The following is a 13,468-nucleotide window of genomic DNA, read 5'->3' on the forward strand; positions in this document are numbered from 1 at the left end:
CATGCTATATTTGAAGCAAAACATTATAAAACCTGGCTCATAATTCCAGACTGTATAAGAAGTTTCAACCCAAGATGCTATATTAGTAAACTTCCATCAAGGGAGTCTCATCTTCATTCTCTTTACCAAGCAGAGTTATAGAGTCTGTGGGTTTTATTTTCTAAGGTCTTCTCTGTAAAGTCCTCTCACAGACCAAATTACGTGGAATTGAAGTAACCCAGGAGGATGAGAAAGCTGAAATAATACTCATACATCCTAAGCAACTGACTCCAATAACCTTTAAATTCCCCAACGACTGGTTATTTTAAAAGTAATATGCCCTCATATTCTAAATCTATGTATGGTGTTAGCACAAGAAAGTAATGTACAAGTTTAGAAATTACACGCCACTATGAATTTACATTTTACATTATAAAAATTGAAAATTCATATGAATCACACTGGAATGCTAAAAATACTGTGGATACGAAAATGCATACAAGACTAGGTTATACCAGTTCATTTTTCAACCCAATTATAAGACAGCTTCTCTAGACTTCTATAGTACTAAGCATTGACCGAAATGGAAGAAATGGAGTCACAAACCTGGGAATAAAACCCAATACCAGTTGGAGATTTAAGGGGAACATTTTGGACATACAGTCCCCAAATCAGAAGAAATATTTGCAAGCCTAGTATTAGAGAATATCCTAATCTAAGAATCAGTCTACAAACTCAGAAAAAACATCATTGCATTTGATTATTTATTATCATTTAAGTGTGACTGTCTTGCCCACCAGGCAGGAGCTTCCTGAGAACAGGGGAAATGTCTCAGTCACTTTTTTATCCAAAGGATTCAAAGAGTGTTGATTGTATAAGGCACCCAAATACATATTGTTTCAATGAGTGATAAATAAACAAGGAATTACAGAACTGCATAGAGTGTCTCCACTGCTTTGTTCCAAGGTCTACTGTACTCCATAGGCAGAACTGTCTTTCTCTTAATTCTCCTAGCAAGGGATCTTCAAACAAAATAACAGGCCTCTGAAGGAAAAACTTTAAAGGATACTCAATATATGTTTCTTATGAGGTTACAAATTATATAAAAGAATTAAAAACAAGTAGAAGATACAGATTTCAGTGAAAACGTGAAGTTTATAGGTCTCAAATGTGAAATATATAGCTATTCCTATCCAGAATATCTTGTAGGAAATACATGCATAAGTGGTATTTTAAAGACACTTTAAGACAAAACCTTCATATCAGTAGCCAGATAGGATGGCTTTTTTTTTTTTAATTCCTTCTCCAATTGCATTTAAAGCACGGTAGCTCTTGCTTCAGGTCTACATTTTTGTTTAAACCAAATGAAATATATCATATAGATCAATGATTAATGAAAAGAATCAAAACAAGAAACTTTAAATACAAATTTGACCCTAGTGATGCCTTCCCATTTTTCAAGCACTTTTTCAGGTTCAACTCCAACTACTCTCCCTAACACTGGGTAGCTTTCAGCTGTGCCAATTGTGACCAAAAGTCCTTCCAGAGACTTAAATCTGATTAGCCACTTTCGCAGCCATTCCCAATTTAAAGAAAATCCTTCCTCTGAGATTAACTCTTAAAATTTTGGTCAGTCCACACAGGCTACTTGGGAATAAATATGGGAAGAGGAAAAACAAGAAAGGTATCCTTCATTAAAGCGAAATTTCAAATCTATTCTCCCGATGTACCTACACTCTACTTACCCCACCCCCTTCCCCAGCTCTGGGTTCTGGACAGGTGGGACAGGGGGAGTACGACTCCCAGGAAGGAAATCAACTAACTTTCTTCCATCACCTCACTCCCACCCACTACCCACCAGAATCAAGTCCGACTAGTAACTGAAACCAGCAGGTAAGACTCCCTGCATCCCCCTCCCCCCTTAGGAGAGGGATGGGACGGGGGCGCGCGCGGGCGGGATGGAAGTGGGGGTGTTCTGAACTGCAACTCTCCTTACCACTGGAGCGCCTGACGATGTTCTCCAAAAATGTGTTCTGCGGTGCCACCAGCCCTCTCTTGCCCCCCGGCATCCTGGGTCTGGAGAGCGGCGGCCAGGATCCGCGGCGGGGGAGGGGGGGAAGCAGGAAGAGAAGGTGGAGGAAGAGGAGGAAAAGGTGGAGAAGATCGAGCCGAAAGAAGAGGGGACGCGGCGGCGGCGGCGGGGTCCCCTGACTGTGTCTCCAGCCCGACCCGGATGAGCAGCTCTGGGGAGGAGGACCAGGCAGTTCATGGTAGTAGCGCTCCCCCGGCCGCCGCTGCCCAGACTGTGGCGGTGCCGCACACGGGGCTCGGGAACTGCAGGCTCCGCCGGGCACAGTGCGCCTGCGCCGCCCCCGCTGTCGCTGTCCCGCCGGTGCTGATGCTGAGGCTGCTGCTGAGGCTGCTGCCGCGGCGGCGGTCGCCTGGGCGCGGGCTCAGCATTTCTCCCACTGCCCGGCGCCCCGGGGCCAGGGGAGAGAAAGAACGAACTCAAGCCCCCTCTCTCCCAGTTCCTCTTAGCCCAGATAGAGAACCCTTCTGCGCCTGCCTCTCCGGGTCTCCTAGCCCACCCCGCTGGAGCAGCTGGATCACAGCTGCCCAGCACTACCCAACTTCTGTTGGGCTGTGCGCCTAGTCGCCGCTCTCCTGTCCCCGGAGATCGAGGCTAGCGCTCGCTGTCCAATGAGGGCTATAGAGTGGAAGAGGAGAGTGCCAGGGAGGGCAATGGGCACTCGGAGAGGCCACCTCTCACATTCTCCGGCCGGGATCCCAAGCCACCGCAGCTCCCAGGAACGTGGCTCCAGCGGCAGAGGTAGCGATCGACTCCCTCTCCAGCCAAGGCAGGGCGCGGAGTAGGATCTGACTGGGCGGCGCGCGGGGACGCAGAGCAGCCACCTGACGCTGCTACCGCCCCCCTCCGGGCTTCAGCGCCTGAAGCCTAGACACTGGAGCTTTCTGCACCGGCTCTACCCCGCAGCCCCGAACTGGAGCCAGATTGAGTCCTAGGGCAGAGCTGGCACTCGGAATGTCCCTCTGCCCCAGGCTGGGTCTGGTGCGCTAGAGAGCGTGCAGCCGCACAGGAGAGCTTCCCCGAGGGCTGCTGAGCGCAGGGAGGCGAGCGGCAAGCCTTATCACCGCTGCAAAGTTGCAGAAAGGGTTTCACTTGAAGCAAGGAGTAGAGGAAGAGTGTGGATAATCCACACCCAAGCGAGACAGGGGAACCGGCGCAATTTGTGTGGAAAATCAGTAAAGGCTGTGAGGACCAAGCTGTGCAAGGCTAGGGCAGGGGCAACCCCTCCCCATCACCGCCGCCGCCGCCACCATACACTTTGAGAACCAGGGACAGGAGTGGAACCGCTAAAGCAGCCCAAAAGCTGGGGACTGACACAGAGGAGGGAAAATTGCATAAATGCGGACAGGGTGGACAGAGATGAAAAGAAAGGGGGATCCCAAGCCGCGGCACTTCCTTTTATCTAAGGAATTGGTTCTCAAAGTGGTCTCGTACTGCCAGCAGCAGTATCACCTAAGAACTTGTTAAAAATGCAAAGTTTGGAGCTTTGCCCCAGAGCTAGGAAGCCGGGAACTCTGGGAATGGAGCCTAACCAACTGTTGTACACGAGCCTTCCCCGTAACATGTTACACGCTCAAGTTAGAAAAGCCCAGCAAGACGTCCCCTCAGGTGGTTCTACCTGGAACTGTGAACTGTATAGGCAGATTCAATAAGTGGGGGACACAAACTGTGCTGGAGCGGAGTCAGCGCTTTGTGATAGCAAAGTCCTGAGTGCCAAAGATGAAAGGTTAGTTGGATAGATGTGTTCACTTTTGCTGGGTTCAAAATATTAGGCGTGAGGAAACCCTTTAGAAATGATCATGGTCAGGTTGCCAGAACAGAGGGAATTTCCTGGGCTGTAGTTGGGTTAACATCTAAGACACCTGCCCTCGGGGAACTTTGTAGTCTTCAGGGGACTTTGTAACTCACCCTTTTACCATCCCCCACCCCGCGCCCATCTTCCTCCTTTACTCCTCCCTCCCTCTCCAGAGCACTCTGGGTAAGGAGCAGTACTGGTGGTCCAGAGACAGGGAAACAGTTAAATGCACAACTAGGCTTTACCTTAGGGTCGTTTTTTTTCCCTCTCCTCTCTGAAATCTCCACCTGCCCAGCCAGATGTTAGGTATCTGAGCAAACCCAGAAGGTTGACAGGAATCAAAAGTGGTTTGTTCTGCTAAGATCCTTTCTGGAAAAAATTCCAGAAACTCGATTGAATAATACTATGCTCTTCTAGCTTTCTATCAAAGCACTGCAGTGGAAGTGAGTTAATCCCCCTACAGCTAGAATGTCTTTTAAATATATTGGGGTGTTTTCAGTTAAATAGCAAGGAACTCAGTCACAGATTGGATTCATGTGTTTAGCTAGCCTCAGGAAGGAATCAGGGATGTGTCACTGGAGATTACAGCTCCCTCGCTGCAGTTGATAGGGTGTGCAACAGCAGCAGGGAATCTCAAAACCCACACTACCACCCCAGCCTTAACCACACAGTCGAATTTTTTTCCCTCTAGTGGGTCTTAAATGACTTGGGTTAAAAGGTCCTAAGCTAATCAGTTATTCATTGACTGAGTTAGTAAACAGACAGGCTTATTTTAAATATATATATATATATATATGTATATATATATATATATATATATACACATATATATGTGTGTGTGTGTGTGTGTGTGTGTTTTCTCACAGATTGCTACCTAGATGTCTAGCATGGTATGATAATTCCATCGTCATCATTAACAGGGGATATTTCAAATCTATATGTTCTTTTGCACATCATCAGCTGCCCACATCTAGCCTCTGGGTACTGATTTAAAATCTCGGCTTCCCAGCATTTCCCATCTAGTATAAATATCCCTGTTCCTAATCATTCCTCTGTGGGTGTATTAGCTCACACTTCCCAAAGAGGAAACTCTTGTGGACTCCATTAAGACACAGTCACACAATTACTGGTAGAACGTCCTCCTTTATTTCCATCTGTAGATTTAATTACAATGACATTTGTCCTTTCTTCTTTGTCCTTCATAACTACCCAGCATTGTAACTTTTGGATTATTTTAATGACCGTAAAAAAAAAAAAAGCCATTGGTGGTTATAAAGTATCAAATTATTGGATGACACACTTTTCTTCATCTTACAGTTTAAATGTTCATTTTGTAAAGAAAGAAAGTGAGACATGGAAAGATGAAATGCCTTGTGCTAGATGACTCAGTGCACTGGAACACTCAGCATAGAGGCTACGATCAGGTCTCCTGATCCTGTGAGAGTGGGTTAGTTTGCAACAATCATCAATATCCAGCGATCTCTATTGCCACCAGTGCTCCTGCAGCACAAGAAAGGAGAAAGCCCTGGCAACAACTTGCAACAGCTCCCAATCAAAACAGAGTTAAGGAAAATGGAGCATCAACGCCGTATGGACTGCCTGACCCTAAGGATTGTACTGGCAGATTGCAGCAAGGTGCCAATACAGCATTTTAAAAAGTGTTTTGCAGACTGAGTCCATATGTTACAACCAAACCACAGGATTGAACAGGTGAGACAGGAATTTAAAAGCTTCAATGTCACATAGAGGGCTTCTTTTTGTTTATTTTATTACCAAAAAAAAAAAAAAAAGTCCATTTTAAAGTGAAATCATTCATCCTTTTTTTCTGTCTTGATGTATGGCAATTAGAGAAGTGTTATCAATGAGAACCAAGGGTTCCAATCCCTGGAAGTATTTTTCTGATTCCAAAGACACAAGAGAATGAAGGCAAGCTGAACTGCAGGTTTGTTCCAGTTTAACAGGAACCAATATAAAAGTGAAGCTTAGAAAATCGATATATTAGGATCTGCAATTTGCCAAATGATATTTCTTATCAAACACTCCTCCTTTGAGGATTTGGAAATATGCCTTATTTGACAGTAGCTATAATTATACATCCATTTTCAGAAATATCTGTTAATGTTTGATCCCTTATGTACAAATGGCCCAACCACTACTCTCTAAGGGAATGATTTTTCTCCTTGCCCCTGCTCTCTTTTTCTAAGCAAATCCAGTGCAGAGCCAAGGTGCCATCCAACCGGCAGATGCTGAATGGGTGACTCTGGTGGAGGAATGGAGGAAGGGAAGAAGGAGGGGTCAGAAGTCACTCTCCAGGGCTGGTCTCAGCAGCAGCAGCAGTCCATTCCACTTCCTCCTCCCCAAACCTTACTCTGAGCCTCCCTCTGGAGCACTCGCAGTGACATATACAAGCATTGCTTTGTACCTTTGCACACACAAAATCCTGCCTTATTCTTACACTTCCACCTCCACACTTTCCCCTGCCACCCACAGAGGATCTAAGCTAACAGCAAGCAAAATAGCGAGGCTCAGCAAAATAGGGTCTCAAACTTTGACTCTGGACCTAGACTGCCTGGATTTCAATCTCATCTCTGCTACTTATGTGACTTAGAACAAGTTATTAAACCTCAATTTCCCCTTCTGAAAAAAAATAATGGACATAAAATCACCTTTTTAATAGGGCCGTTATGAGGTTTAAATGAGTTCCTATTTGAAATCCATTAAAATGATATCTGGCATGCAATAGGCACTAGATAAGGGTGTGAAAGTAAATACATAAGCCTGCTTCTCCCCTTCCTTCATTTCAATAAAAGCTCTATGTAGGTGGTGGTTATTACTAATGTTCACCAATATCCAGTTGCCTTTTCTTCCTCCTTGAAATTAGCTGTAGCCGTGCAACTAGTGCTGATCAATGAAGGATGACTAAGAGGCGATGGGTGTTACTCCCTGGTAAAAGGGTGTAAGAACTGTGACTCAGTTTCCCATGCTCCTTTTCCTCTGCCTCAGAGACTAAGGAAGGCCAAGCAGCACAAGAACTGCTGCCCCTGTGAGTTGTCTAGATCTGCAGTAGACATTAGGTAAGCAGAAAACAAACTTTCCTTGTGTTAAGACACTGAGATTCTGCAATTTGTTACTGTCTTGTGACATAGCCTATCCTGGATGATAGAGGTTCTGAACTTTCTTTGGGCATAGAAAATTAGTGGAACAAAACTTCTCTCCTTGACTGACCTTAAGAATCATCTGGGAAGCTGGGTAGTTCATAAAATCCTAAAGTCCAGGCCATATCCCAGACCAACCAAAGTAGAAGATGAGATGCAGATGTCAGGGTTTTTTTTGTTTTGTTTGTTTTTTTGTTTTTTTAAGTCCTCAATGTGTTTTCAATGTGCATCAGGATGGAGGGTCACTATCTAGAGCAATGCTCATTCTAGAAGTATCTCTGGGATTTAGATATTATGCCAAGAGCCTCAGCTTCCAAGGATCAAATCTTCACTAACAAAGACTCAGCAAAGTCCCAACCCTAACATACCCAGGTCTTTCTATATTTGTAGCTGCTGAGAATCTCAGGAGAGAATCAGAAAACCTCCAAGACCGATGAACTATAAATTCCAGACCTCCAAACTTAACTAGACCCTTTCAACGCACTCAGTTCTGAACATCCTCTATCAGCTGCATCTTCAGTTCTCTGCAGTAGCTTTCCCAGCGCTTCTCTCTCTTCACACTTCAGTTGTCACCCTCTCACCTCCCGATCTCAGAAGATGACTCACAGAGAAGAGATCACGCTATTAATCCTTAGACTCTTGGCTTTGTTCTTTTTTTTCCTTCTCTTCTTTCTTCTGAGCAAATAGGAAGCCACTTTGGTCTCCGTCCCTCCACCTCTGCTCTGGATCCTATTCATTTGTGCCTCTGGAGAGACCTCACTTTACTGATTAGCCCCTCTTTTCTCTCTTCAATTTTTAACATGCTTTGCAAGTGCTTTCATTGGGATGGAGATGTAGCTCAGTGGCAGAGCACTTGCCTAGTACATGCAAGGCCCTGGGTTCCATCGCCAGTACCGCCAAAATAAAAACAATTTAAAAAAAAGAAAGTAAATTTTTCATAACTGGCTGTCTCCCCCCCCCCCCCCCACTTCTTGGACAATCTCAGAAGCGGAGTCTGTACAGGGTGTTCCGATCCTTGCCTCCTAATCACCCCTCAACCCACCATGTACCTGTGTCCACTCCACTTCTTCCTGAAATTACCCCCCAAAAGGGCATTTTTTTTTAATTTGGCAAATCCAGTGAGGCAATTTCATTCTTCATTTTACTTTACCTACCTATGACATTTGACCCTAATATCACTCCCTTCTTCTGGAAACCTTCTCCTACCTTAGACTGACTGGCTTCAAATACTGATTATGTGACCTCAGCACTTGAACCTTTCTGTGCCTGGGTTTCCTTATCTGTGAAAAAGGGAATAGTAATAATGCCTCACATGACTAATATAAGAATTAAATCAGATAGTACAGAGAAACAATCCTGTGTCCATATTTACAATGCAGAAAATTTTGATTTAATTTTTCAGAAATTTGCCACAAATTTGTTTGCCAGAAAAACCTGACCTGAGCTGTCATGTAGGTATCTATATTCTTTCTTTATCCCATTTGCTATGAATATTGACTCTTAATTCCACTTGCTGTGAATATTGACACATTTTGCTGCTGAAATATTAATGTGTTTGATAACAGGAATTTCCACCCCTAACCCTGAAAAAGGAGATACGAATATACAGAAATCCACAAATTTCTTAATTCTAAAACACAGACCTCCTTCCTACAATTTAGACCCCCATACCTATGTCCTAACTCCCAACCCAATTCCACAGGGATCCCTAATTCAACACATTCAAAAAAAATGCATCAATTGTAGCCTGCCCAAATTTTCTCCCTCAGGATTGCCCCCTCTATCCATCCAGGTATCAAAGTCAGTAACTTCAAGGCTTCTGCAACCCTGCATCTGATCCTGTTCCATTAAACCTCACAAATGTCTCTGAGAATTATCCCTGACTCTCTCCCTCGATTGGTGCTGCTCAAGGTCAGGCCCCCTCATCTCTCCTGTGAACTCCCCAACAGACTTCTCACTGGTCTCCCTGCTTCCCGTATGCTCCTGCATCCTCCACTCTAACTCCAAACTTCACCCAATTAATTCTTCACCCTGCATGGGGGCTAAAGTGATCCTCCTAAAGCACAAATCTGTTTACATCACTCCCCTGTTTCAATACCACTAAGATTCCTTTTTTTCCCTCAAGTCCAAAGCCCTTACCCCATCTTTTTACATCCTTCCCTACTGACTCCTGCTTACCTGTCCAGTCTTGACTCTGGCTGCCACTCCAATCCCACACCCTCATCCTTCTTTGCTGCCTCTTGTCCTCTTTATTTCTTCCACTCTCTTCTCCTCCACCAACATCCTGTATTACTAGCCATACCCTTCAGATCAGAGGAAAAAAATGTCACTTCCTCCAGGAAGACTTGGGTTCCCCAAGACATGGCAAAAAGAGCTTCCTTTTTCTAGTTCTAAGGCCACCCTGTGCTTCCTCTTCCAGCATTTGCTTCACTGCTGATGAGAAAAGTTTACAAATACAGTTGAAACTTTATGTACCTCCTTCACCAGAACTGCCACTGGCCCCTGTGGCATCTTCATGAGAATTAGGAAAAGATGCCCCTTACAGATAGTGGTAGGACCAAGTCAGAGCACGCTGATCTAGGAGAAGATTGGGTTTCAGAATCTATTTGCCCCCTTTCTGGGCAAACTCAGGGAGAAGGGGCCAGGGTGGGGGGTCTAGGTAAAAGAACAAGGAAAAAAGAAAAATCATTATGAAAGAAAAGTTTTTCATATGTGACAAGAAGTAGAAAATTTATATTTAAAGTGAGAGAGATGCTTGGAGGCACAGCTGGGGGTTTGTCAAGTCAACGTAAGGAGTTTGGGCTTTATTCTGTGTGCAATGAAAGGCATGTTTTCAGCATGAGGTGACATGGAATTTTAGGAAAAGAAATCTGTATGAAATTGGAATACAAGATGCTTTGGGGAGAGAAAAGTCCAGGATTAGATAAACCAGATAACAGGCCAGTGCATATGATGAGTTGATATTTTTGAAACATTAAATGTTCCCTGACCCCCATATTTACTGTTACCCTCTTGATATCACTGTATTTCCACTCCTCGCCGCAGCTCACCTCTTCCTGGCATTTGAATCTCAAAAGCCTAGGCATTAGACTAACAGAAATGCAATAAGAAAAGTATTATAATAAAGGCCATGTACATTCTTAGCAGGTGTTAGACATTGTTCTAAGTACTTTACATGCATTTTCTCATTTAATTATAATAGAGTAAAATTGAATTTAATTCAACTCAACAAATTCTTATTGTACATCTGTGCACCAGGCACCATAGCAGGTGTTTAAATTATCCCTATTGAGCCAAAAATAAAACTAGGGCACAAAAATGTTAAATAACTGGCATAAAGCTGGTATGTGATATAGCTGGTATGTGATAAGGTATTCCACCTTCAGAGCCCAAGTTCTTACTCATTCTATTTAACCACTGCACCATAGTGTCACTCAAAAGACAGGAAAATATCTAGTAAGAAACAGCTTTTTCATACTCTCCCACTCCATCCTGGATGAGAACATTTTCCCTGGGCTGAAGGAAGGGAGACAAGTTGGAGAGGAAGTACAGAGTAAGGAAGTTCTGTTCCTGTCCCACCTCCAAACCTTGACTTCCAAACCTTGGATCTACAATGACAATAACCCAGATACAAATTTTGGTGAGACATAAACATTTAAACCATAGAAACATTGTAAATAACAAAAATATGTCAAGGAAATACTATTTTAATATTCAAAAACTATTATCCTACTCAAGAAAGAAATTGCTGATAGCATTGACAAACATATAAATTTCTAGCACATAACTTTGTTTCATTTTCAGCATTAAGATAAATGAAAATACTAATCCATGTTCAGGTTGGAACAAAATCTGTATCCCTTGTAACCAGAGGTTGACTATAGATCCTGGAATTGGGCAAAAATCAATGAAAGTTTCCCATGAGAATCAAAGAACTAGATGAAATATTCAAAAGAGTTGACTATTTTGATATTATTTGAAAAGTATGTGTTATACATCTTTCTATCAGAATTTATAATGAATTTAAGTATAAATGTGTATACATACATATGCATTTTTTTCCTGAAAGTCAGTCATTTACATATTTACCTACATACCACAGCCCAGATCCACCACATCTAAATTTAGCTATCTCAATGTAAAAAGAAACTTCTCTATTTCTCAAATCAAATTATAAAGAGAAATGTTTACTTTGGCTTACAGTTTGGGATGTTTCAGTCCATAACCAATTGACCCATTGCTTTTGGGCCTTCGATGAGGCAATATGTCATGGTGGGAGACTTGTTGGATGGGGGCAAAACTGCTCACCACATAATCAGGGAACAAAAAAAAGAAGAAGAAGGAGCTGGGAAGTCCCACAGTCTCTTTCAAGGGCATGCCCCTAATGATTTGGAGACCTCCCAGTAGGTCCCATCTCTGAAAGTTTCCACTACCTCCCAATAGCACCAAACTAGGAACTTTAATACTGGATCATTGGGGAACACCCAGATCCAAACTATAGCAATTCCATCATCTAAACCTCAGTCCAGAGAAGACCCTGACTTATCCTAATGCAGTCACATGTCTACACATCAATGTCAACACCAGGAATGGTGCAAAAGATATGCAGTGCTATCACTAGCTTAGTCTGGGCTACGTACTCTGTCCTGGTTGCTGAGCAATACCATATCGATAGTCTCACTGACTTTGGAGGCAGGCCCAGTTCGCCAAATGCAAGAGAGAGTTAAGCAAGCAAAAAACAATAGACACCCATTATAGGAGGTTCTCAAGGAATGGGAACCACTGTAATCTCTGATCATCTCCAGAAAAGAACCTAGCAAAAATAAATTCACCCTGACATTTTAAGATTAAATAATCCTGAACTCATTTAAATTTATAGAGTTCTAACCATTAGTTGTTCATGCATTCATTCTTTCTCTACCAACATTTATTAAGCTTCTGTTGTTTAAGAAGCCGGGGTAGCTGCTAGGGATCTTCTTCAGTTTACTCTAAATTTGATAAATGGCAACAGAGCCTGATTACAAGTTCATCTAATGTGTCACAAACATTCCATCCTGAATATGGTACCAGTTCTTTAAAGAACAGTTCATATTACCTCTTTCAGTAGATTAATTAAACTAAACATGTTCAAAAGAGCAAACTAAGAAAAAGTTCTCAAACATCAACACTATCTAGGAGGGATTAAGAAACATATGGAATCCCAGTGATTCTTCAAGTTATGCATGCCAAGGTGTCTGAGGGGGTTGAGCTCCAGAGAGCAGTTTTATGCCTTCCAGAAAAGTTCTATGGTCATGTAATTCCAATTGCAACTTTGAAAAAAATAGATTGTGCATATAAAAAGTCATTCCAAAGAAGTTTCTTATCACAGTCATTATGTTGCATTTCATTTGGAGAATAAAGTCATTATAGCGTTAAAATTCATCCAAAAATATCTCCAATTTTAAGAATGACCTTCTCATATGGATGTAATGACTGATGTCCACCCTGTACCCATCTTTGGGGAAACCAGGCCAACATCTTCTCTGTCTACAGGGTTCTTTGAAAAAACTATGGCATGTATCTCACTTCCAAAGGTGAAAAATGGCTCTTATGCTAGAAAGAAATAGATCAAAGTGGCTTAGATGTATGAACCAGAGCTAGGATTTTTTTTAAGAGCTTTTGTTTAAAGGATATGTACAGGCCAAAAGAAAACAGAAACTCAGGAAGTTAAAAAAGTCAGCTCAGTTCACATTCAGAGAGAAAGAACAACCTGAAATAGCCAATGTGACTCCTTGGACATAGGCCAAAACCTGCATCATGGGCTAGTGGGATGGGAAAGGAAACTGGGAACACTTTCTTCAACCAGTTCTGTGCTAGGTTCTGACCAGATGCTTGTCATGGGCAATCACTTATTACTTTTCAATGTAGACATTATTTACCACTGCATTACAGATGAGAAAACTGAGACTCAAATAAGTCAATAATTTGCCGAAGATCATGCAACTAATAAGTGGCAAAACCAACATTCAAATCCAGGTCTTTTCCCATAAGTTGCCTCCAATGAAACTGGGCAGCAAGCAATTCAAATCCCCAAATCCAAAATGACAGTGGTGAACTTGAGTCCAGTTTAGGCTGTCATCCATACCTGGGGTGAAGCATGGCAGAAGTCTCTAGAGAGTGGCAATATTCTCAGCTAGGTGAGTGTAACAGGCAGGGAGGGGTAGAAAAGCAAGGAGAGGAGACAATCTGTCTGATCAGAGGCACATCCTAGCCAAGGCCACAGATAAGCTTAGGAACAAGTCCAACTTTTGGAGAGGGCCTGGTATGTCCTCAGGTAAGGAACCAGGAGTCTTAGCCTACAACTTAACTTCAAACCCACACCAGAGGCAGAAGACCCATGGTTGGAACAGGCACTAGGAGGAGGGAACGAGACAGAAAGGGAGATGGGTGGAATGGAAGTTGTAGCTCAAA

At 43.0% G+C, this 13,468-nt stretch overlaps 1 protein-coding gene across 1 annotated transcript in view; it reads right to left on the reverse strand.

The window, feature by feature from the left end:
• Positions 1–2,048, reverse strand: part of Kcnh5 (potassium voltage-gated channel subfamily H member 5) — a 273,394-nt gene extending 271,346 nt beyond the window's left edge. Inside the window, exon 1 of the mRNA XM_047541196.1 lies at positions 1,976–2,048. Coding sequence (XP_047397152.1) covers positions 1,976–2,048 — 73 coding nt within the window. The remainder of the gene's footprint in view (positions 1–1,975) is intronic.
• Between the last annotated feature and the right edge of the window lie 11,420 nt (positions 2,049–13,468).

Source organism: Sciurus carolinensis, chromosome 2 (genome assembly GCF_902686445.1).
Source record: "Sciurus carolinensis chromosome 2, mSciCar1.2, whole genome shotgun sequence".
In the NCBI taxonomy this organism is placed as follows: domain Eukaryota; kingdom Metazoa; phylum Chordata; class Mammalia; order Rodentia; family Sciuridae; genus Sciurus; species Sciurus carolinensis.